This window comes from Nerophis lumbriciformis, linkage group LG22 (genome assembly GCF_033978685.3).
Source record: "Nerophis lumbriciformis linkage group LG22, RoL_Nlum_v2.1, whole genome shotgun sequence".
Taxonomy (NCBI): domain Eukaryota; kingdom Metazoa; phylum Chordata; class Actinopteri; order Syngnathiformes; family Syngnathidae; genus Nerophis; species Nerophis lumbriciformis.
Genome location: NC_084569.2, coordinates 34,642,092 through 34,667,883, shown reverse-complemented (window position 1 = coordinate 34,667,883; position 25,792 = coordinate 34,642,092). Strand labels below are relative to the sequence as shown.

Here is a 25,792-nt window from a genome sequence, read left to right as displayed (position 1 = left end):
TATGTCGACAAGCGTGGTCACTACGTATGTTGACGTCGACCTAAGCGGGCACCTTTGAACACGGTGTCCCACAAGTTGTGACTGTGCTTAAAATGTGATAAAGAACAATACACCCCTTTTTCTCTTAGTTCAGGGGTGTTGAACACGTTTTGATTGAAGGCCACATCGCAGTTATGGCTGCCATCAGAGGGCAGCTTGTAACAGCGAATAAAATAAAAATTTGCCTTTACATTTGATTATATATATTTCTTTGTATGTACCGTATTTTTCGGACTATAAATCGCAGTTTTTTTCATAGTTTGGCGACTTATACTCAGGAGCGACTTATGTGTGAAATTATTAACACATTAGCGTAAAATATCAAATAATTATATTTAGCTCATTCACGTCAGAGACTAGACGTATAAGATTTCATGGGATTTAGCGATTAGGAGTGACAGATTGTTTGGTAAACGTATAGCATGTTCTATATGTTATAGTTATTTGAATGACTCTTACCATAATATGTTACGTTAACATACCAGGCACGTTCTCAGTTGGTTATTTATGCCTCATATAACGTACACTTATTCAGCCTGTTGTTCACTATTCTTTATTTATTTTAAATTGCCTTTCAAATGTCTATTCTTGGTGTTGGCTTTTATCAAATATATTTGCCCAAAAAATGCGACTTATACTCCAGTGCGACTTATATATGTTTTTTTCCTTCTTTATTGTGCATTTTCGACCGGTGCGACTTATACTCCGGAGCGACTTATACACCGAAAAAGACGGATATATATATTTCTTTTTATGTACACTTTTAATAAATCTGAAAATTCTATACTAAAAAATGAATCACCAGATTTTTTTTACTGTAAAATTTACAGTGGTTTTTACAACATATTACTGCAAATAGAAAAACAGTACCAATTTTTTTTTCATTCTGGCAACTGAGCTACAATTTTTTTACTGTAAAAAAATGTGGTACCGTTTTTTTTCATTTACAGTAATACACCGTAAAAACAACAACTGTAGATTTTACGGTAAATGACTGGCAGATCAGTCGACAGAATTTTATCGTAAAAAACATTGGTAGTTTCTTCAATTTACGCTAATATGCTGTAAATACCACTGTTAATTTTACCGTCAAATCTATTGTCATTTTTACAGTGAACAATTTGATGGATAACTTGCTTTGAAATCATTAGTCAAGCAGATATTTAAGTATTTATTTTGACAAAAAATTGTTTGGAAAGTATGATCATATAATATATGTTGCAATTTTGGAGACTACTACAATTTAAAAGGGTATACAATTTTTACAGATAAAAAAAAAACAAAAACTAATATATTTACTAAGACAATATAAAGTACTTTATTGACACATATTATTTCCAGGCGTTCACATAATATGATGTGGCAAATCTGGCCCCCGGGCTTTGAGTTTGATACCTGTGTCTTCGTTACTAGGACACTTATTTCTAATGCTAAAAATTAAAGAAAAAGACAAGTTTGTAAGCGTCCATTGAGACATTTGCATGCGCCTGATAACTCCATGAAAGAGTAACTGAATTAATCTGGCAAAAGTAATTGTACTTTTTTTTTTTTTTTTCTCATTTTATTTTTATTGACATCCAGCATCAGACATTCCTATTCATTACATCATATACACATACATCATATATCTGTTGTCTGCCCTAAATGTCAAAATATTTATATATATACTGTATATATACTGTATATACATATATATAAATATATGTATGTATGTTTGTATATATATATATATATATATATATATATATACATACATACATATATATACTGTATACCTGTTTATTTTATTTCTGATGATTATTATTATTAATGTATTATTTCTTTTTTTGTTTATTTAATTGATGTATTTGTAGTAGAGATGCGCGGATAGGCAATTATTTCATCCGCAACCGCATCAGAAAGTCGTCAACCATCCGCCATCCACCCGATGTAACATTTGATCAGAACCGCACCCGCCCGCACCCGCCCGCACCCGCCCGCACCCACCCGTTGTTATATATCTAATATAGACGATGCAAGGCATTAGTGAGGTTATAAAGCTTTTGCCTGTTAAAGAAAGGAGACTGATCCAATGCAGCACAGACATTCGCGTGCCACGCTGTCACGACCCAGACGCACACCAGTGCGCAATCATATGGGAGCCGCGCTGAGCGCACCTCCAAGCGCGTCTCGCTGCCGGCGACGGCCGGGTATGGGCGCCATCCATTTTCAGGGCTAGTTGATTCGGCAGGTGGGTTGTTACACACTCCTTAGCGGGTTCCAACTTCCATGGCCACCGTCCTGTCTATATCAACCAGGGTGAGCCCCACCCTTTCGTGAGCGCACTGCGCGCGGAGTGACCCCTGCTACGAGCCCCCGGCAACAGGGGTGGCGGGCAGGTAAGCTGCGCGGGCGGAGCGCGCGGAGTGACCCCTGTTACGAGCCCCCGGCCACGGGGGTGGCGGGCAGGTAAGCTGCTTACCTGCTGCGCGTGACGCCGGCGAAGGCGGACAAGGCGGGGTGTCGGTGCGGTGGGCGCGGTGGTGACCCTGGACGTGCGTCGGGCCCTTCTCGCGGATCGCCTCAGCTACGGCTCCCGGTGGGGCTCTCTCGGGGGAAGGGGCCTCGGTCCCGGACCCCGGCGAGGCGTCCCTTCTCCGCTCAGTAAAAGTGTCCATCTCTTTTTTTTTTTTTCCTTCTGTTGTGGCATATGCAGCAGGTGCCTGCTCGTTTTTCGTATGTGGGTAACAACATTTAACTATGTATATATATTTCCGAATTGGTTTAACTGCCACCCGCCTGAATCTATTTAAAATCTTTTTTTTATTTATTTCCACCGCCCGACCCGACCCGACCCGCGGATAAAATCTAATTTTTTTTAATTTCATCCGCCCGATCCGCGGATAATCCGCGGACTCCGCGGTTGTGCCCGAAAACCGCGCATCTCTAATTTGTAGATACTACTTTGTTTTGTTTTTTTGCTGTTTCCTTCTTTTTTGGGGGGTGGGTATGGTTGGGGTATAAGCAAAAGTAATTGTACATGTGCATATTTGTGGATACCTCTGTTTGTATGTTGGGAACAGATCCAGTGTTGCCATTAGCAATGGCCGAATTAGAACTGTTAGGACTGCTAGGACCTGAGCCGGGTGCACTATTACAGAGAGGGGAGACTGGAAAAAAACAAAAAAGGAATTACTATTAGCATGTTGAACAAGTCAAGTAGAATTTCTTACAATGGTATTGCCAAAAGTTTATTCAAACACTTTGTGTTTACCTGAAATCTCAATGGCTCTTTTCTTAAAAGTGCTTATGACAGTGCCATCTTTTCTTCTGAGGAGTGGAGAGCTGCGCCTCTCTGCTACTTTCTGCTTCAACCGTGAACGCACCTTCAGGTTAGGCTCTGACACTGGATGACAGAAAAAAAAAAGAGCATAAAAGAAACTTCTTGTCTTGGAGATAACAATTATTTTTATAGGGCCGAATAACATGGAGCAAGATGATGATTAGGAAATACATTCTTGAAAAATTGTACTGTGTAGTGATGACCAATTTGGGTTGGCGCTTGTCATTAAAGGGTCAAAGTGGGTCCAGCGAGTTTCCACATGGACATATTAAGTAGCGTAACGCACATTGTGTAAACAATGCACACCAAGGCACAACACACGACTAGCAGCTAACGGGCTACAATCGACTGACCATACGTCCTCTTTTCCCCGGACATGTCCTCTTTTGCGGAGCTGTCAGGGCGGAGTTTCTTAAATGCCTCAAATATCCGGCATTTTGAGTTAGGGTTGCGTGTATTTTCAATGTACGTTCAGGGTTAAGAAGGGGTTAAAAACAAAACACATTGTGTGTGCAGCAGCATTGGTGAGGGAGGGGCAGAGATAGAGAGAGAGAGAGAGAGTTATGATAAACGCGCATGCGTCGCCAGGCTCTGCTTTTTATCCATAGATTTATCAGATTTAATTTTTTATTTTCTATAGCAGGGGTGTCAAAAGTGTGCCCCGGAGGCCATTTGCGGCCCACAGCTAATGTTTTAAAGGCCCACGGCACATTCTAAAAATACTATTAAAATAAGCAAAAACATAACAAAAGTGAAATAAAAAAGCTTAAAGGTTAAACGTAATTTAGAAAAAGTTGCAATGTTGACTAATAAAACAAAGCTGTTTTTTTTCTTTCAAACTGTCATTGCTCAAAACATAATATTGAATCAAAATCAATGTTATTATGAATTATTGACCAATTACTTCACATCAAATATTTCACTCAGAAAAATATTTTTGGTGGAAGATTTTGCAAATTTGGTAAATAAAAAACCCAAAAATGTATATTTTGTTGTTTTCTTACTGTACCTAAAAAAAAACGAACCGTGACCTTCAAACCGAGGTACGTACCGAACCGAAATTTTTGTGTACTGTTACACACCTAGAACATTCAGATGTTAACTTGCTGTCCAGCTTTGCACAAGTAGACACGCTTCAGAACTGCTTGTATCTGAGTACTTGTATCAGAGATTTTAGATGCAAGTTGATATAATCCGATTTTTTGCTGGTATCGGGCCGTTATCAGTTATTAATATTGGACCAGGACACCCCTAATTATAACCAAGTAACATCTATTAATATTGGATCAGGACACCCCTAATTATAACAAAAAACATATATTTTTAAAGAAACAAATGACAATCTATTTTCTCTACCGCCTATCCAGTAAGGGGTGACGGCAGTGGCTGTGGTCTATCCCAGCTGACTTTGGGCTAAAAGCAGACTGCACCCAAGACTGGTCGCCAACAATCACATGTGGCATCGAGTTGGACACAATCCTCCACCAGCTGCACAAAAGTAATTCCAATAGCCTGAAGGAAGGGATTTTGTTTGTTTATCGAGCGTGTTGAAACAGCAGTCTCAACAAACAAGATTTGGGGAAATTTGGTATTGCATAATCTCATTTCAATTTGAAACATCCCTGCCGTTTCAAAGAGCAGTGGTGCCTTTTTGCATACACCCTACCTGTCTTGCGCAGCGGAAAGTCATCTTTGCCCTCGTAGTTTCCAAGTAATGTGGGAAGTCTGTAAGAGGGAGGTGTTCCTGGAGTATTACTCTGGGGCGGAGAATTCGGCTCCAGGGATGCGTTCTGGCCTCCCCTGCAGAGAAAAAATGGTTAGGAAATCATTCATTGCACCAATAAATCACAACATTAATTTACATTGTTACAGCTTTATTGCAAGAAAGTCATCTTTATTAAAATGGAATAAACTAAATTTAAGAATAAATAAAAGCTTTTGGCGTATTTGTCTGGGGAATTATATTATGGAAAAGATTAAATGTACGTATGAGCCATTTCAAAAGACAATAAAAAAAACACGTGTTTACAAAGTTTAGTGAAGAATACTGCGCAAAAAATCTTTATCCTATATTTTAATAATGTGTTATATATTTGTTACTATACAATGTCCATGATCGTTTTATCAATAGCATCCATTCATCCATTTTCTTCTGCTTGTCCCGTTCGGGGTCGCAGCGCTAACACAGATAGACAGGTTTTGTAAAATAATCTGTATTTTCCTTCTTTTTTTTTTTTTTTACATATTTATGTCAATTTTACTCCGGTACTAACTATTTACTTTACAGGTCTTGTATAAAAAAAAGCACTTGGAGAGCGCAGACCTGATCAGCAAACAGTGATCTGGATCACCCCCAAAATCTAATCACTCATTTCTTATTGCATGGAACAACAATTCATCGAACAAAGAAGTGTGTCTTACTTTTGGTTGATGAATAAAATGTAAAGTAACAATGGTATCATACTTGCCAACCTTGAGACCTCCGATTTCGGGAAGTGGGGGGTCGAGGTCGGGGCGGGGCGGGGTCGTGGTTGGGGGCGTGGTTAAGAGGGGAGGAGTATATTTACAGCTAGAATTCACCAAGTCAAGTATTTCATATATATATATATATATATATATATATATATATATATATATATATATATATATATATATATATATATATATATATACATATATATATACTGAAAATATGCAAACGAAATTGTGTTTAGATAATTGATACTTCAAACTTGCATAAATACATTTTAAGGAATGTAACATAACTTGGCTTCTGAGAGCTTCAAAATGTAATGAATAAAATGCTAAAGTTGTTAATAAACAAGCAATTATTTTAATAATTAAATATGGTCATTTTAAATGAATTATTATTAGAGATGTCCGATAATATCGGCCTGCCGATATTATCGGCCGATAAATGCGTTAAGATGTAATATCGGAAATTATCGGTATGGTTTTTTTTATTATCGGTATGGTTTTTTTTGTTTTTGTTTTTTTTAAATTATATCAACATAAAAAACACAAGATACACTTACAATTAGTGCACCAACCCAAAAAACCTTCCTCCCCCATTCACACTCATTCACACAAAAGGGTTGTTTCTTTCTGTTATTAATATTCTGGTTCCTACATTATATATCAATATATATCAATACAGTCTGCAAGGGATACAGTCCGTAAGCACACATGATTGTGCGTGCTGCTGGTCCACTAATAGTACTAACCTTTAACACTTAATTTTACTAATTTTCATTAATTACTAGTTTCAATGTCACTGTTTTTATATTGTTTTACTTTCTTTTTTATTCAAGAAAATGTTTTTAATTTATTTATCTTATTTTATATATATTTTTTAAAAGGACCTTATCTTCACCATACCTGGTTGTCCAAATTAGGCATAATAATGTGTTAATTCCACGACTGTATATATCGGTTGATATCGGTATCGGTAATTAAAGAGTTGGACAATATCGGAATATCGGATATAAGCAAAAAGCCATTATCGGACATCCCTAATTATTATGATCATTTAAAATTAATTATTTCAAATATGTTTATTTTAATGTATAATTCTATGGCTGGATGTAATAAGGAGTCAGAAAAAATACAAATAAAAATACAATTAATTTTGATGTTTTAAGCAAAATATAGTAAAAATGTATTTAGTTTTTTGTTTTTTTTAATTAATAAATATATTTATTTTTAGGTAAGATAAACATAATAATACTGTAACAAACAGTTCAGGGTGTCCCAAGTTACCGGAGAGTGTTAGGTAAGGAGGAGTAGTTTTGTTCCTCCAGATTTGCCGTAGGGCTGTGACGTAGGGTGTGTGTGGTTGTGGAAGAAGGTGTGTGAAGTTTACATTAAAGAAGCGGTGGCTACCGAACCTGCTCTAATGTCTCCCGTTTATTATTTTCTTATATAAGTACACTGTATAGGCGAATCCAGGACACTCGGCTACAATACAATTTATCTCTAGTCTGGATAATTTAGTTATTGTCACCATGTTGTCCTCTAGTCTCTTCCCCGAGGATGGCTCCATGAGCTGGGCAAACGCCTGGAGATGCCCTACGTCAACAACACGGTCGGCGGCCCGTCGGTGCGCAGCTCGTACATCGCCGTCCTCTACTTCACCCTCAGCAGCCTGACCAGCGTCGGCTTTGGCAACGTGTGCGCCAACACGGACGCCGAGAAGATCTTCTCCATCTGCACCATGATCATCGGCGGTATGCCGGACGCCTCGTATGGAATAACGTGATTGGGCAGGCACGCTGTTTATATCGTGGGAAAGCGGACGTCCGCATGGAGCTGGAGGGGGCGTGGCCTCCAGCTCCGGCTGAAAATCGGGAGATTTTCGGGAGAATATTTGTTCCGGGAGGTTTTCGGGAGAGGCGCTGAATTTCGGGAGTCTCCCGGAAAATTCGGGAGGGTTGGCAAGTATGGTAATGCGCTCCATTACAGTAGTTATCGTTTAAACGCTGCAAAAACTCAACATATTATAAGAAATTGTATATTGAATTAACTATATAGTTCATAAACGCACAGCCATTAACAAACTATAATACAGTATGTCATTTAATCTTAGTGATTTGAAAATGAAACTATTTGGTTGTTCATTTATTAAGTGAAATTATTATTACTTATTTTCTCTTTTGCATTTATAGTTGCTCTTTAACCAAGCAAAAATATGTTTATCCGATTAATCAATTGAAGGAATTTTCAGTAGAACACTCTATTACAAAACATTTTGATAGCTGCAGCTCTTTTTTTAAGCATGTTCGAAATATACTAAACAATTACCACCACAATTACCAAATTAGAACCGGACCCTGTTCTCAACTTTATTCTTTGAAGCTTGTACAAATAGTGAAAACAGAAATCGAACACCCTCATCAAATGTATTACTCCACTTGATGCTTTATACCTAATGGAAACAAAGGGATGTAACGGTAATAATGATAACTACAGTAAAATTCCCGACAGTTAGTGCGACTGTTTTATATTAAAATGATTGAAAAACCATCATTGACAACAAACTCACGGACTGAGTGGTGCCAGCTTGCAAGCTTAAATGCCGACATGAAAACAAGAGACAATAACATCGTTCTTCATTATGAAACGACATACCCCAATCTAAACTTACAGTACCGTATTTTTCGGAGTATAAGTCGCTCCGGAGTATAAGTCGCACCGGCCGAAAATGCATAATAAAGAAGGGAAAAAACATATATAAGTCGCTCTGGAGTGTAAGTCGCATTTTTTTGGGAAATTTATTTGATAAAACTCAACACCAAGAATGGACATTTGAAAGGCAATTTAAAATAAATAAAGAATAGTGAACAACAGGCTGAATAAGTGTACGTTATATGAGGCATAAATAACCAACTGGTATGTTAACGTAACATATTATGGTAAGAGTCATTCAAATAACTATAACATATAGAACATGCTATACGTTTACCAAACAATCTGTCACTCCTAATCGCTAAATCCCATGAAATCTTATACGTCTAGTCTCTTACGTGAATGAGATAAATAATATTATTTGATATTTTACGCTAATGTGTTAATACTTTCACACATAAGTCGCTCCTGAGTATAAGTCGCACCCCCGGCCAAACTATGAAAAAAACTGCAACTTATAGTCCGAAAAATACGGTATATAAACACATTTCTGTCTGAGCAACTAGGCTATTCAATTGTACGCATTGAACCTACTCTCAGAGTGATTATACCCAAAGGAAAAAGGACAAGGTGTTTTCATGGTGAGTTCAAGGGCCGCTGAACAGAGTAGGACACAACGCCCGTTGGAAATAATAATACTATTTTATTTGTTACGCACTTTTAATATAAATACATTCTAAAGTCCTAAAATACAAACCGATATTCAAAACAATAAAAGCTTAGCCATTAAACACTATCAGTGAACCGCACTAAAACAACACCTTCAGGCAACTTCAACCCTTGACTAACACCCTCCCCCCTCCACATCCCACCTCCCCGGATTGTAAATAATAATCAAATGTATTTCTAATGTATATGCTTGTTTTTATGCTATCTTAACTCACTATGTTCTCTGCTCGCTGTACATATCCTACCAAGTCAGACCTACACTGTTTCAATGCCCATTTCTCTGATGATGCAATTGTTGATGACTGAAGTGCTGATATCAACCAAACCCTCCTCACCCCACCCCCCGGATTGTAAATAATTCAATGTATATACTCTGATGATTAACTTATGTGATGACCAGTGACGTGCAGTCACTAGAGGCAGGTGAGGCGTGGCCTCAGAAAAAAAATGTAAAAAGAAACATTTTTTATTAAATTGTTATATGTATCCAGTGATTATACTATAAAGTTATTTTCCATTTAACTTCACCCGTTTTAGATTATTTTTATTTAAAATCGCTGAATTTTCACATTTGCCGTTCAAATACTGAGAAGAGACGGTGCGGTGAACAGCAGCCAGTTGAGGCACGTCACTCAATTGTGCCTCACCATGGATTGCGGACTCGGCTAACTGCTGGCCTGCTGTGCAGTGAGACCGTATTGCTATATGAACTATATTATACATTTCCATAGTTTAGTTAGCTGAGGTATATAATGTACAGTGTATTTTGTCAACAACTGTATGTGTGTAAAGTATTTCTTGTGCTGAGCGATTATAAAACGGCTGCAAAAGACGCACTGGCTGAGGCTCGCCTCCTGCACCCCCGCCGTAGAATGCACGGCAACCCCTGACGGGAGAGTTATATCAACTAAAGCCCACACTTAAACTTTCCACGTGCAAGATTGAATCTATTTAAAAAAGTTATTTCATAAGAAGCCAAAAAGTGCAAAAACAATAATGTTCGTGTTGGAGGAGTTGTGAATGACTGCAGGGCCACAACATTAGGTACACCTGCAGACTGCAGGTGTATCTAATTCACAACTCCTCCAACACGAACATTATTGTTTTTGCACTTTTTGGCTTCTTATTAAATAACTTTTGTAACCTATTTTTATGGGCTTTCCTCTTTGTGATGTTAAGTTCCTGTTATGCGCTGTTATACAGTATATGCCTTGAGCTCTTATTTTGAAGGCGCTAAGAGCGAAAGTGATGACACGTTGGAGTAGAGCGGAAGTTTTTGAAAGAATGTAAATAAAGTGGTCCTCGTGTAAACTGGAGCCACCGTGTTTGTTATTTTGTAGTTTCATACAGTATAGGCGACATTTATAAACCCTCGGTTACACTTTTTTAAATAGATTCAATCTTGCACGTGGAAAGTTTAAGTGAGGGCTTTAGTTGATATAACACTCTCGTCAGGGGGTGCATTAATCCAGCACAACAGCGGCTCATGGACTTATTCTATAAGTAAAGGTAAGACCATAATAACGTTTTTTTAAATTAAATGTGCTTTTTTGTGTGCTACAGTTTGTATGTGTAAAGTTAAAGTACCAATGATTGTCACACATCCCCTTGATCACCCCCTGGGAGGTGAGGGGAGCAGTGGGCAGCAGCGGCGCCGCGCCTGGGAATCATTTTTGGTGATTTAACCCCCAATTCCAACCGTTGATGCTGAGTGCCAAGCAGGGAAGAATGCTGGTATGAGCTTTTAAACATAACCTGTTAACTGCTGCCAATCAAATGGTGAATAAGATACTCTTTAGGGTTCATATGTTTGTAAATCTGACTGTGATGAAGTCAGTGCCTCACCAGCCATGAACCTCACCGCACGTCACTGGTGATGACTGTATTATGATGATAGTATATATTTGTACCATGAATTGATTTACGTGGACCCCGACTTAAACAAGTTGAAAAACTTATTGGGGTGTTACCATTTAGTGGTCAATTGTACGGAATATGTACTGAACTGTGCAATCTACTAATACAAGTTTCAGTCAATCAACCAATAAGAAACATAAACATGCAAAATAGTGTTTTTTTTAACAGTGGTAAAAAGATTTCAGTGTGTATATAAGAACTTTTTGAGCATATTAAACAATACAGTGATAATAATGATAACTGTGTAAAAACAAATGGTAACACGGATTCAAACCTGCAATGTCATTCTTATACAAGCTGTTGTTATTGCCTCACCAGCACTTTGGGGAGAAGGAATGGTTCAGCCCACCAATACCAGGTTCTTTCTTACTAAGAAGGAATTCCTGCAGTTTCAGCTTCACCTCTGTACTGGCAATGGCACCTTCCATACATGCATAGAAACGCAGTTAGCACAAGAAGAGAAACTGTACTTCATGGTCTTGTACATAGCGCAATAGCAACAGCCTCTGTAATAACCTACTCTCTTTGCCTTTCTCCTTATTCCGCAATAGAATCAGCTGTTGCTCCAGTCGTTGTTTCTCTAGTTCTTCATGCCTTTGTTGTTCCAGTTTCAGCTTCTGTTCCAGCTCCTGCTGTCGCTTGGCTGCCAATAGCTCCTGTTGTTGCTTACAAAGCCATACAATTCTCAAATTGAAACAAGTGACAAGCTGAACTATCATACGGTGTGTTGTGTGTGTGTGTGTGTGTGTGTGTGTGTGACCACATTTAAAAAAAAGTAGCATTATGTCTCATTCATGTGTTCACTGTGTAAACTAAATAAATACCTTCAGGTGTTCCTGTAGCTGGACTTCATGTTGTCGGGTTAGTACTTCATGTTTTTTCTGGAACTCGGCAAATAGTAGTTGTTTCTGGAGTTCTTGCTGCTGTTTGAGGAGCACTAGTTCATGCTGGAGTTGTTGCTCTCTAAGGGTTGTGTCCACTCCTGCTGCTCCCACAGACAAAGATCCCACTCTGAGTTCAGTACGCAAGTCAACAGGGCCTCCTCCTCCTCCTCCTCCTCCACCTGAGCTTTCTTCTGAACCTGGGAAAAAAACATACATACAATAACTAATCCTGCTTACAAACACACAAATAAAAAACCTGAAATAATCAATTTGAAAGAACAATGGCCTGTAAAGGAGTGTCTTTCAAGCCTGGGGTATTTTTCCTTACAAGTGCAATGGCTTGACTCAGAATGGTTTGATTTGGTGCGTCAGACATTTGCGTTTCCGTCACAAGACTGCATGCTTGAGGGTGTTTGTTACGAATGACGCATTTCAAAAACTTTGATGCTTCAGGGAATTTTGACCTTTTAACGGAAATGTGAAATAAAACAATGGTTTGTAAGACAACCCATCAGTGAAAATATTAACACTCACAAATTCTGAGCCTGATTCTAAAAATCTACCCTTTGCAGCTTAGGTTTTATTTAAAAGAATCTAGATCGGGGTTGTCCAAAGTCCAACCCGTAAATCATTTTTGGCCCGCAGCTTGTTTATTATCGGCATTTTTAATCAATTAAATTAATTTAATTTTAATAATATACAAACCCCGTTTCCATATGAGTTGGGAAATTGTGTTAGATGTAAATATAAACGGAATACAATGATTTGCAAATCCTTTTTAACCCATATTCAATTGAATGCACTACAAAGACAACATATTTGATGTTCAAACTCATAAACTTTATTTTTTTTTTTGCAAATAATAATTAACTTAGAATTTCATGGCTGCAACACGTGCCAAAGTAGTTGGGAAAGGGCATGTTAACCACTGTGTTACATGGCCTTTCCTTTTAACAACACTCAGTAAACGTTTGGGAACTGAGGAGACACATTTTTGCTTGGATGGCAACATATGTTGCTCCAAAACCTGTATGTTCCTTTCAGCATTAATGCTGAGGGCATCACTCTCTTTCCTCCTCGTACTTCTTCAGTACTTCTTTTTTAAAAAGTCTTTTAAATTGAATCATGTTAGAACAGGTTTTTAACTCGTCCCCTAAGTTGTTCCACAGAGTGACTCCACGCACTGAAATGCACATTGATTTTAAAGTTGTTCTAAATTTAGGCAAATATAATTTGTTGTTTCCTCTTAGACTGTAACTATGGTGAGCATCTCTATCCTGGAATAGGTTCTGTATATTGGATGGTAGAGAGTTTTGGGATGCCCTAAACATAATTTGAGCAGTTTTAAAGTTGATCACATCGTGCAGTTTAAGTTCCTTTAACTCCATGAATAGTGGATTTGAATCATGTCTGTAGTGAACATTTGACACAATCCTAATGGCCTTTTTCTGCAGAGTGACTAAAGGCTGTAGATGGGATTTATAACAATTTCCCCAGACTTCAACTCAATAGTTTAAATACGACATAATAAATGAATGATACAATAACAGCAGAGCACTGGTGTTCAATAAATGACATGATCTCCTCATCATTCCAACACATTTAGCAACTTTTGTCCTCAGGTAACTTATATGAGGCTGCCATGAGATATTTTCATTAGGGATGTCCGATAATGGCTTTTTTGTTGATATCCTATATTGTCCAACTCTTAATTACCGATACCGATATCAACCAATACCGATATATATAGTCTTGGAATTAACACATTATTATGCCTAATTTTGTTGGATGCATTAAACAATGTAACAAGGTTTTCCAAAATAAATCAACTCAAGTTATGGAAAAAAGTGCCAACATGGCACTGCCATATTTATTATTGAAGTCACAAAGTGCATTTTTTTTTTTAGCATGCCTCAAAACAGCAGCTTGGAATGTGGGACATGCTCACCCTAAAATAATCCTGATACCCACTACCACTATGGGAAATACTGTACTTTGACTTTCACACTTTTTAAACATGCCTCAAAACAACAGCTACAAAAACAATGAAGGCACACAGCTTCAGTCCAGAGTATACTATAAACTGGGCTCAATCTGCCCTGTTCTTAACGTATTCGTATGAGTAACAAAAATGTGCAAATAAAAACAAGAAAGCACAAAAATAAAAAACTGCTTCAGTCTTGACTAGTAGAAAACACAGTCATCCTTTAAAGTGCATGAACATTAATAAAACGGCATCAGTCTAGACTAGTAGAAAACACAGCCATCCTTTAAAGTGCATGAACATTAATAAAACTGCTTCAGTCTAGACTAGTAGATAACACAGCCATCCTTTAAAGTGCATGGGGAAAAAAGGCACAAAACATAAATAAAACAGCTTCACTCAGTCCAGTCTCAAAGAGTGGGCTGATTCTTTTTCTCCTTGTCATCACGTGTGAGAGGTAGATTTTTCTGAATGAAAACACGCATCTGCAAGGGGTTCTGGGTATTTGTTCTGTTGTGTTTATGTTGTGTTACGGGGCGGATGTTCTCCCGAAATGTGTTTGTCATTCTTGTTCGGTGTGGGTTCACAGTGTGGCGCATATTTGTAACAGTGTTAAAGTTGTTTATACGGCCACCCTCAGTGTGACCTGTATGGCTGTTGATCAAGTATGCTTGCATTCGCGAGTGCGTGTGTCAAGCCGTAGATATTATGTGATTGGGCCAGTACGCAAAGGCAGCGCCTTCAAGGATTAATTGGCGCTCTGTACATCTTCCTGCGTCCGTGTACACAGCGGCGTTTTGGAAAGTCACAAATGGTACTTTTGGAAACCGATACCGATAATCTTGAAACCGATACCAATAATTTCTGATATTTACTTTTTAAAGCATTTATCGGCCAATAATATCGGACCGCCGATATTATTGGATATCCCTATTTTCATCTATTACCACTCCTAAGAATGAATTTTGCATTCAGAAGAGAAGCTACAGGTCCATGTTTAGATACCAGTTTCACGCATTAATGACACAAAATGTGGATTGTTATGATCATGCTTTGACTGTCAAAGATGTTCGGTAATACCCATCCATCCATTTTCTTTTGGGGTCGTGGAGGGACTGGAGCTTATCCCAACTGTAATCTGTGATATTTCTACCTGAATAAATGTTTCTGATATTCTGTACATTACATGTTGTACAAGTTAATAGTCTTCATATTGCTGCATGACAATGTTTTAACCTTCTCTAGTAATTAATCAAATGTAATATTCAGCCTGCCAATCATTCTGTAATTGAGGACTCGACCAGAACATGTATAAAATAATTTATACAATATTTATCGAGCCTTTAAATAGACCCCATTTTAGACCAGTTGATCTGCCGTTTCTTTTCTTTTCTCCTCTGCCCCCCTCTCCCTTGTGGAGGGGGGGACACAGGTCCGGTGGCCATGGATGAGGTTTTTAACAATTTACAGTGAAAAGCAAATTTTATTTTCACTCGCATACAAAACATTCTAACTTGGATTGTTTCCCTGGCTTCGAGACTCTCCTGAAGGACAGTGCAGCGAAGACACAACAAACTCCTCTCATGGACACACACCTGTAGTTGTTGACTTTGGACTAGCGACTGCACAAGATCAAGGCTGCGGAACAGAGACACTGCAGGCTTACACACAAACATGCATCCATAAAAATATACCCCCCCCCCCCCAACCCAACGCCCTCGACGCAAATCACATAGGGGCGATGAAAGGATGGTCAGCGCATGTATACATGTACGTTGTAATATACAAGTACGTTGTAATATGTATATGTGCTTTGCTATGGAGGTTTTTTCCCACTCCAGACTGGGCCCCCTTGGGAGACATTCTAGATTGTATTTTTTTACTCATCATTCCCCAGCGTTTTACCTTTTTTCCCATCTTTTACGGGGCGCCTTGTGGGGACCCATCAGTGTCCCTGTTCTGTAACCCTGTACACTGTTTGTTTGTCTAATTTTGAACGGGTTTGTGCTGAAAACAAAGTTTTGTTGTACTTGTGCAATGACAATAAAGACCTATCTATCTATCTATCTAGCTGCAGAGAGCCTGACGTCACACTTGCTTCGCGCCGCTGCTGCTTCAGGTGGACAGAGACCTTCAACTCTCACGTTATCATATAGAATATGAAGAGGGGCATTTTCTTTAAAGGTTTAAAAAAATAGATTGGTTGCATTGAATAAAACTAATCCCCTTTTCCACTATGAAATACCACTCAGCGATTTATAAGGACTCCCTACCCACCTTCTCCACTTCCTCCCCGCTGTTCATTGGCTGTTCCTACTGGGCTCTGCATCCCAGATGGGAGGCTGCTCTTCACCTCCAGTACTGCAGGGGAGAGAGAGAATGATTGATCAGTGGGGACAATGTTTTCAGGGGCATCGCAGAACATTGCATCATTGCCTACGGACACATAGTTGATCATTCATTCAGATGACCTACAATAATTGAAAGCAGAGAGGGACACAACAATCTTCCGCCTATAACCACAAGCTTTGAATTAGTCAAGCGATGACCTGTAGCCATCTTAAGTTCACCCCGTAGTAGCACGACTTAAACCTATATTGACAGAAGGTTGGAATGTTCAGCTCGACTGATTGGTCAAAAAGGGTCAGACAGTATACAACTTTTGGATCGCACGGTCCTGGTTTATTTACAGTGCATTTGGAAAGTATTCACAGCGCTTCACCTTTTCCACATTTTATGTTACAGCCTTCTTCCATAAATGGAATACATTCATACTTGCCAACCTTGAGACCTCCGATTTCGGGAGGTGGGGGGTGGGGGGCGTGGTAGGGCGTGGTTAAAAGGGGAGGAGTATATTGACAACTAGAATTCACCAAGTCAAGTATTTCATATATATATATATATATATATATATATATATATATATATATATATATCCTGAAAATATGCAAACAAAACTGTGTTTAGATAATTGATACTTCAAACTTGCATAAATAAATATTAAGGAATATAACATAACTTGGCTTCTGAGAGCTTCAAAATGTAATGAATAAAATGCTAAAGTTGTTGATAAACAAGCAATTATTTTAATAATTAAATATGGTCATTTTAAATGAATTATTATGATCATTTAAAATTAATTATTTCAAATATGTTTATTTTAATGTATAATTCTATGGCTTGATGTAATAAGGAGTCAGAAAAAATACAAATAAAAATACAATTAATTTTTGATGTTTTTAGCAAAATATAATACAAATGTATTTTGTTTTTTTAATTAATAAATATATTTATTTTTAGGTAAGATAAACATAATAATACAATTTATCTCTAATCTGGATGATTTATTTCTTGTCACCCTGTAGTCCTCCCGTCGTGAAAAAAGGCTGTCCTCACTCAGGTCCGCATGGAGCTGGAGGGGGTGTGGCCTCCAGCTCCGGCTGAAAATCGGGAGATTTTCGGGAGAATATTTGTCCCGGGAGGTTTTCGGGAGAGGCAATGAATTTCGGGAGTCTCCCGGAAAATTCGGGAGGGTTGGCAAGTATGTTTTAACCCTTCTGGAATTGTGATAATGTTCCCCTTTAAGGCAATGGTTTGGTTCAACTTCGGTACAGTAAGAGAACAAAATGCAAAACAAAACTGCTCAACTTTTGTGTTCAAATTTTAAAAAAATGAAGCATAATAATGCAATTTCAACCTGCTGGCAATTTTTTCTCCAACAAATATTTGTCAAATAAGAAATAAACATATAATTCAATATGTGCTTGTGGAGATACATTGCAACGTGGAGTGTACACTTCCTGTCCCCGACTTGGAATTAGGTCTGAGCTGATAACAAATTTTGCTGGACGATATATAAGTCAACCCTGCAGAACGAGATCTAAAAGTGAGGAAGGCATGGTTAGGGTATGGCACTCCAACCTCCCCCGAAAAACCAAACTCAGCTTCTTCTATGGGACGGTAGAATCTGCCCTCCTTTATGGCAGGACAGCCATTGCTGCAGTACACCAGAAAGTTACATGTAGTTCTCACCATCAACAAAGGTGCACGTTTTCAACAAGAATCTGTATACTGGAATATTCAGGATGGGCGACAAAATAGCAGCTAGGAGGATGAGACTCGCATGACTCTGCCAAAGACATGAGGAGCTGCCAGCCAGCACACCTTTGCTGTGGGAACCAACACATGGGCACCAGTCACGGGGACGTCCCACAGTAACATTAATAGATGTACTCAAAAATGATGCAGTAGCGCAAAGCATCATCGAGCTGGCCGGATGTATTGAGAACAAGGATGACTGGAATCGACCACTGAAGGCTCGTCTGAGGACGACCTACAGGGATAGATTGTTCCACTAATTATTTCCTATTATCAATATTTTTGTAAACATTATTTTTAGACCAAATTAACGTCATGTGTATGTAACGTACACACATAATATATATTAATAACAATAATGAGAGTAACCCCTTTCCAACGCTACAAACTCATATTTTCATTACCGTATTTTTCGGAGTATAAGTCGCACTGGCCGAAAATGCATAATAAAGAAGGAAAAACCATATATAAGTCGCACTGGAGTATAAGTCGCATTTTTTGGGGAAATGTGTTTGATAAAAGCCAACACCAAGAATAGACATTTGAAAGGCAATTTCAAATAAATAAAGAATAGTGAACAACAGGCTGAATAAGTGTACGTTATATGAGGCATAAATAACCAACTGGTATGTTAACGTAACATATTATGGTAAGAGTCATTCAAATAACTATAACATATAGAACATGCTATACGTTTACCAAACAATCTGTCACTCCTAATCGCTAAATCCCATGAAATCTTCTTCCTCGGTGTCGCTTCTAAACAACTCTGCCAACTCCAAAGGTATGCGCCGATTCCTCTTGCCGTTTTCTGCTGCATATTTCACAACGTCCCGCTTGTTATCTGCAGTATATGATTTCCTTTTCGGTGCCATTTTTGTTCAGCCCTTCTCAGTTTTTATAAGTTACCGCCAATGTTGAAATGATCCATTTTAATAGCTACGGACGTAGTAGCAGGTAGCATTCCATGACCCACAATACACTTCTGCCATGACCCGCCCCCGCCAAATTTTTATTGGTTGACGTGTGTGTGATGATTGCTGACATTCGCCTAGTCTCCTACGGGAATGAGATAAATAATATTATTTGATATTTTACGGTAATGTGTTAATAATTTCACACATAAGTCGCTCCAGAGTATAAATCGCACTCTCGGCCAAACTATGAAAAAAACTGCGACTTATAATCCGAAAAATACGGTAATGTGGCGGGCTCAAGAGGTGAAGTTAACCTGAGGCTATGTTCTGACTGCAGGACAATTCAAATTTTTATGCCTATATGCAGAGGTGGGTAGTAACGCGCTACATTTACTCCGTTACATCTACTTGAGTAACTTTTGGGATAAATCGTACTTCTAAGAGTAGTTTTAATGCAACATACTTTTACTTTTACTTAAGTATATTTATAGAGAAGGAACGCTACTTTTACTCCGCTACTTTTATCTACATTCAGCTCGCTACTCGCTACTAATTTTTATCGATCTGTTAATGCACGCTTTGTTTGTTTTGGTCTGTCAGACAGACCTTCAAAGTGCCTGCCTTACTGGTGACGTTTCACTTCGTTCCACCAATCAGATGCAGTCACTGGTGACGTTGGACCAATCAAACAGAGCCAGGTGGTCACATGACCTGACTTAAACAAGTTGAAAAACTTATTGGGGTGTTACCATTTAGTGGTCAATTGTACGGAATGTGTACTGTACTGTGCAATCTAATAATAAAAGTTCCAATCAATCAATCAAAAGTGTGAAGGAAAAAAGATACTTGTTTTATTTCAACCGTACCGTCAAAAGCCTCAATACTGACCGCACATGAGGACGTTCCTGTCTTCACAATAAAAGTGCCGCGCCATCGCGCGTGCGCTTTCAAAACAAGAGTCTCCGAAAGCCAGCGTAAACAAGCTAGCAAGCTACGGAGTTTGACACCAATATATTTCTTGTAAAGTGTATAAAAACGAATATGGAAGCTGGACAAATAGGATGCCAAAAACCCACCACTTTCATGTGGTATTAGACAGAAAGGAGGAACTTTTCTTCTCCTCCATTTGAAAACGTGGACGTTATAATCACGACTGTCTGATTACAATCAACGCAAGTCATCAGAATCAGGTAATACACCAACTTATATTCTAGTCTTCATTAAAGAAAGGAATCTATATGTTAAACATGCATGTATATTCATTAAAACACCTTTAACATGTAAACAAAAACAGCAAAATAAATACTTATAAATGATATACTGTATATATCAATGTATATGTATGTATGTATGTGTATATATATATATATATATATATATATATATATATATATATATATATATATATATATATATGTGTGTGTGTATGTTACTCATCAGTTACTCAGTACTTGAGTAGTTTTTTCACAACATACTTTTTACTTTTACTCAAGTAAATATTTGGGTGACTACTCCTTACTTTTACTTGAGTAATAAATCTCTAAAGTAACAGTACTCTTACTTGAGTACAATTTCTGGCTACTCTACCCACCTCTGCCTATATGTGACCTGATTTTTTTTTACGTCAGTGTGAACAATACAATTCTGATTATTTCCAGTGCGACCAAGGCCTATTTCTTATATGTGGAAATAAAGCTGATATATATCCGATCCAATATCCAACATATAAGTCATTAAAAAGCAAAAAACTTCATAATTCTTCGCCAAAATAGACAGTCACGAAAAGAAATAGTAGACAAATGAACAGAAAACAGGCAAAAAAAAGGTGTTTTGGAGATTTAGTTTGTTTCAAGCTGTGAGGAAAATGATGGCTGTTACCTGCAGCGTTCTGTTATTCCTTCTCGTTTCATGGCCTTCCACCTGCTCTGATGTCTGTAAAATGTATATTTGTGTTTATTTGTCCGCATTTTACATGGGACTGTTCTGTCAATTTGGGCCACTACTAAATTGGATTAGCCGCAAAACCCAGACGGGAAAAGACGGCGTTATTGTGACATTTCTACTTGGTTTGAAGGACCGTAAGACAAGATAAGATGAAACATTATTTTCATCTAATCGTGGAATGTACACAATGATATCGACGTGCAACATGCATTGATATAAATGCTATTAAAAGCAGTTTTTTTCATGCATCTCTGTATCTGAGAGTGGACAGGTCTACTTAATGTTGGGACCGAGTAAATCTTTATATTGTTTGTTGTTGAAGTTTATTTTCAACCGTGTCTGGAAAGAAAATAGCGGTGACGTTTGTCTTGCCATGTTTACATCCTTCAACACACTGCAGTACATGCAGGGTGAGGTCATGACGTCATGGACCCATTCCGTTCACATTAAAACAATTTTTTTTTTTTTAAATAATGCGAACGACTACATTAAAAGATGAAATACAACACAAAATCTGAATTGGGCATCATATCCTGCAGTGTAAACATAGTTTAAATCAAATGTGGCGATTTACTATGGATGACTTTTATATTGTGGATGGGACAAAGCTGGATTGACTTTGCGGTATCTAAGTGGTTTGTTTTTGTCTCAGCCCTATAAATACACAGACATGTCATATGCTTTTAAAAGCAATATATCCATCATCTCATTACTGCCATCGCCATTTTGAGGTAGTGTATTATCGCACTTGTAAGCCGTATAGTATATATATTACATATAGTATTGTATCGTGAAGTACCCTGAGATTCCCAGCCTCTTGTTTATTTATTCTTTCACACTTTAAATTATATTATATGAATATATTCGCTTGAACAGTTAAAGGGGAACATTATCACAATTTCAGAAGGGTTAAAACCATTAAAAATCAGTTCCCAGTGGCTTATTTTATTTTTCAAAGTTTTTATCAAAATTTTACCCATCACGCAATATCCCTTAAAAAAGCTTCAAAGTGCATGATTTTAACCATCGTTATATACACCCGTCCATTTTCCTGTGACGTCACACAGTGATGCCAATACAAACAAACATGGCGGATAGAACAGCAAGCTGTAGCGACATTAGCTCGGATTCAGACTCGGATTTCAGCGGCTTAAGCGATTCAACAGATAACGCATGTATTGAAATGGATGGTTGTAGTGTGGAGGCAGGTAGCGAAAACGAAATTGAAGAAGAAACTGAAGCTATTGAGCCATATCGGTTTGAACCGTATGCAAGCGAAACCGACGAAAACGACACGACAGCCAGCGACACGGGAGAAAGCGAGGACGAATTCGGCGATCGCCTTCTAACCAGCGATTGGTATGTGTTTGTTTGGCATTAAAGGGAACTAACAACTATGAACTAGGTTTACAGCATATGAAATACATTTGGCAACAACATGCACTTTGAGAGTGCAGACAGCCCAGTTTTCATCAATTAATATATTCTGTAGACATACCCACATCCGCTCTCTTTTCCTGAAAGCTGATCTGTCCAGTCCAGTTGGAAATGCATCTGCTTTGAGTGTCGCAGGATATCCACACATTCTTGCCATCTCTGTCGTAGCATAGCTTTCGTCGGTAAAGTGTGCGGAACAAACGTCCAATTTCTTGCCACTTTCGCATCTTTGGGCCACTGGTGCAACTTGAATCCGTCCCTGTTCGTGTTGTTACACCCTCCGACAACACACCGACGAGGCATGATGTCTCCAAGGTACGGAAAACAGTCGAAAAAAACGGAAAATAACAGAGCTGATTTGACTCAGTGTTTGAGAAAATGGCGGATTGCTTCCCGATGTGACGTCACGTTGTGACGTAATCGCTCCGAGAGCGAATAATAGAAAGGCGTTTAATTCGCCAAAATTCACCCATTTAGAGTTCGGAAATCGTGTAAAAAAAAAATATGGTCTTTTTTCTGCAACATCAAGGTATATATTGACGCTTACATAGGTCTGGTGATAATGTTCCCCTTTAAAGCTATGCCATCTTGCATACTTTTAGCAGCCATGTACATGAATGTGCAGTAGGGCTGCACAGAAAATCTAAGATAAATGCAATCTCAATTCACACTAAAATGCAATCTAATTTCTAAATGACAATAATGTTTTTATTTTTACACCAGCAAATACGTTGTCCTGGTTGTTCCAGCTGATGGCCGATGCCACCGGGAGCATCATTTATCAGCTCAGGGGAAATGCGGTCATATAATTTAACTGACTATTTGACTTTTCTTTATTATGTGCATTAATGTTTTGAAGGTCTTCATTTGACTTGGAATATTTTCAGTCTTTCTATTCATTTTTATTAAAAAAGGCCCCTGTCAACTGTTCTTCCGGGACCTGCCATTAAGAACAGCAGAAAGACCATTGGAAAAAAATATGGTGAGGAGTATAATGATAGTGATAAAAATAATAAGATCAGAGTGATTTAAAAAAAAAAGTAAGCACAATGAAAAAATACCTTGTAAAGAATCGCTATCTCTATACTTGGCAAAAAAAAAGTATTTTACTTTTTTTTTCAGAATTGTTTGTTTGTATAGTACCACTTTTAGAGCACATGAGTACTCTTGATTTTCAAATAAGTGTCAAGACTTGGCATACTTGCCAACCTTGAGACCTCCGATTTCGGGAGGTTGGGGGGCGGGGGTGGGGGCGTGGTTGGGGCGGGGCGTGGTTGGGGGCGTGGTTAAGATGGGAGGAGTATATTTACAGCTAGAATTCACCAAGTCAAGTATTTCATATATATATATATATATATATATATATATATATATATATATATATATAAGAAATACTAAGTCAAGTATTTCATATATATATATATATATATATATATATATATATATATATATATACACATATATATAAATAAATAAATGATAAATGGGTTGTACTTGTATAGCGCTTTTCTACCTTCAAGGTACTCAAAGCGCTTTGACACTACTTCCACATTTACCCATTCACACACACATTCACACACTGATGGAGGGAGCTGCCATGCAAGGCGCTAACCAGCACCCATCAGGAGCAAGGGTGAAGTGTCTTGCTCAGGACACAACGGACATGACGAGGTTGGTACTAGGTGGGGATTGAACCAGGGAGCCTCGGGTCGCGCACGGCCATTCTTCCACTGCGCCACGCCGTCCCTATATATATATATATATATATATATATATATATATATATATATATATATATATATATATATATATGTATGTGTGGGAAAAAAAATCACAAGACTATTTCATCTCTACAGGCCTGTTTCATGAGGGGGGGTACCCTCAATCATCAGGAGATTTTATATATATATGGACACTTTATATATATATATACAAGAAATACTTGACTTTCAGTGAATTCTAGCTATAAATATATATTTCTTTTATTATATATATATGTATATATATATATATATGTATATATATATATATATAAAATAAATACTTGAATTTCAGTGTTCATTTATTTACATATATACACACACACATAACACTCATCTACTCATTGTTGAGTTAAGGGTTGAATTGTCCATCCTTGTTCTATTCTCTGTCACTATTTTTCGAACCATGCTGAACACCCTCTCTAATGATGCATTGCTGTGTGGCACGCACAAAAGTGCTTTCATCAAATGCACTAGATGGCAGTATTGTCCTGTTTAAGAGTGTCACAGCATTGCTGTTTACGGCAGACGAACTGCTTTACGGTAGACGAAAACGTGACTGCTGTTGTGTGTTGTTGCCGCGCTGGGAGGACGTTAATGAAACTGCCTAACCATAAACCCACATAAGAAACCAAGAACTCGCCCTCCATCATTCTACAGTTATAACGTGATTGGGCAGGTACGCTGTTTATATTGTGGGGATTGTATTTCGGGAGATTTTCGGGAGAAAATGTGTCCCGGGAGGTTTTCGGGAGAGGCGCTGAATTTCGGGAGTCTCCCGGAAAATCCGGGAGGGTTGGCAAGTATGAGACTTGGACTTTGGAGTGGTTGTTTTCCCGAGATGCAAGTAAAGCTGGACTGGGCATGGCGTGAAGGTAAATACATATTTATTTAAAACACTAACAAACTACAAAAAAAGGAAGCAAACAAAAGGCACGCACAAAGGCGGAGAACAAACTTGAGTAATGAAACCAAAAGACTAGTACAAAGGCAATTAACTAAGAACACGAAACAAAAACACTTAATGTGGCATGGCATGAAGCATAAACTATAGTGGACATGAATATCATGGGTAGCAGTAGCATGGATGGATAGATACAAGGGTGTGTAGAGAGTGATGTCGCCAGAAAGACAGCCTGGCAACTCGAAGGTTAAATAATAGTGACATGATTAGTGAAAGCAGGTGCGTGACTCAAAATGTGAAAACGTGAGACAGGTTCGTGACATGAGGATGTGAACCAGGTGAAACTAATGGTTGCTGTGGTGACAAAGCAAGGGAGTGAAACCAGGAACTGAAAAGTGTCCAAAAACCAAGCAAAACATAACTAAACAAAACATGATCACAGACATGACAATAAGTTTCTAACCTGCAGGGACTTGAACACTTTGTTAAAACTAGAAACCTCCTGAATTTGATCTTTTTTTTTTATATTTGAGATTGCCGCAGGCAAAAGTTCATTTATAATGTGTTTTTTGTCAGCGCTTGTCGTCTGACATTGTTAACATTTTCAGTGACTTTCAGTTTTCTATTTTATGTTTTTGTATGTTTCAGAAACAGAGAAAGTTATCATACTATTTTCGGTGGAATTCTAACAAGTGCAGAACTAGGGCTGGGCGATATATCGATATACTCGATA

General features: G+C 38.1%; 1 protein-coding gene across 6 annotated transcripts in view; it reads right to left on the bottom strand.

Moving 5' to 3' along the window:
• Positions 1 to 25,792, bottom strand: part of hdac5 (histone deacetylase 5) — a 187,145-nt gene that overhangs the window by 46,387 nt on the left and 114,966 nt on the right. For all 6 annotated transcript variants that reach the window (XM_061973770.1, XM_061973766.1, XM_061973767.1 and 3 more), the window contains 7 exons: positions 16,277 to 16,360; positions 11,956 to 12,212; positions 11,652 to 11,796; positions 11,447 to 11,552; positions 5,028 to 5,161; positions 3,293 to 3,424; positions 3,079 to 3,188 (listed from right to left, as the gene is read on the bottom strand). In XM_061973770.1, the coding sequence (XP_061829754.1) occupies positions 3,079 to 3,188; positions 3,293 to 3,424; positions 5,028 to 5,161; positions 11,447 to 11,552; positions 11,652 to 11,796; positions 11,956 to 12,212; positions 16,277 to 16,360 (968 nt within the window). The remainder of the gene's footprint in view (positions 1 to 3,078; positions 3,189 to 3,292; positions 3,425 to 5,027; positions 5,162 to 11,446; positions 11,553 to 11,651; positions 11,797 to 11,955; positions 12,213 to 16,276; positions 16,361 to 25,792) is intronic.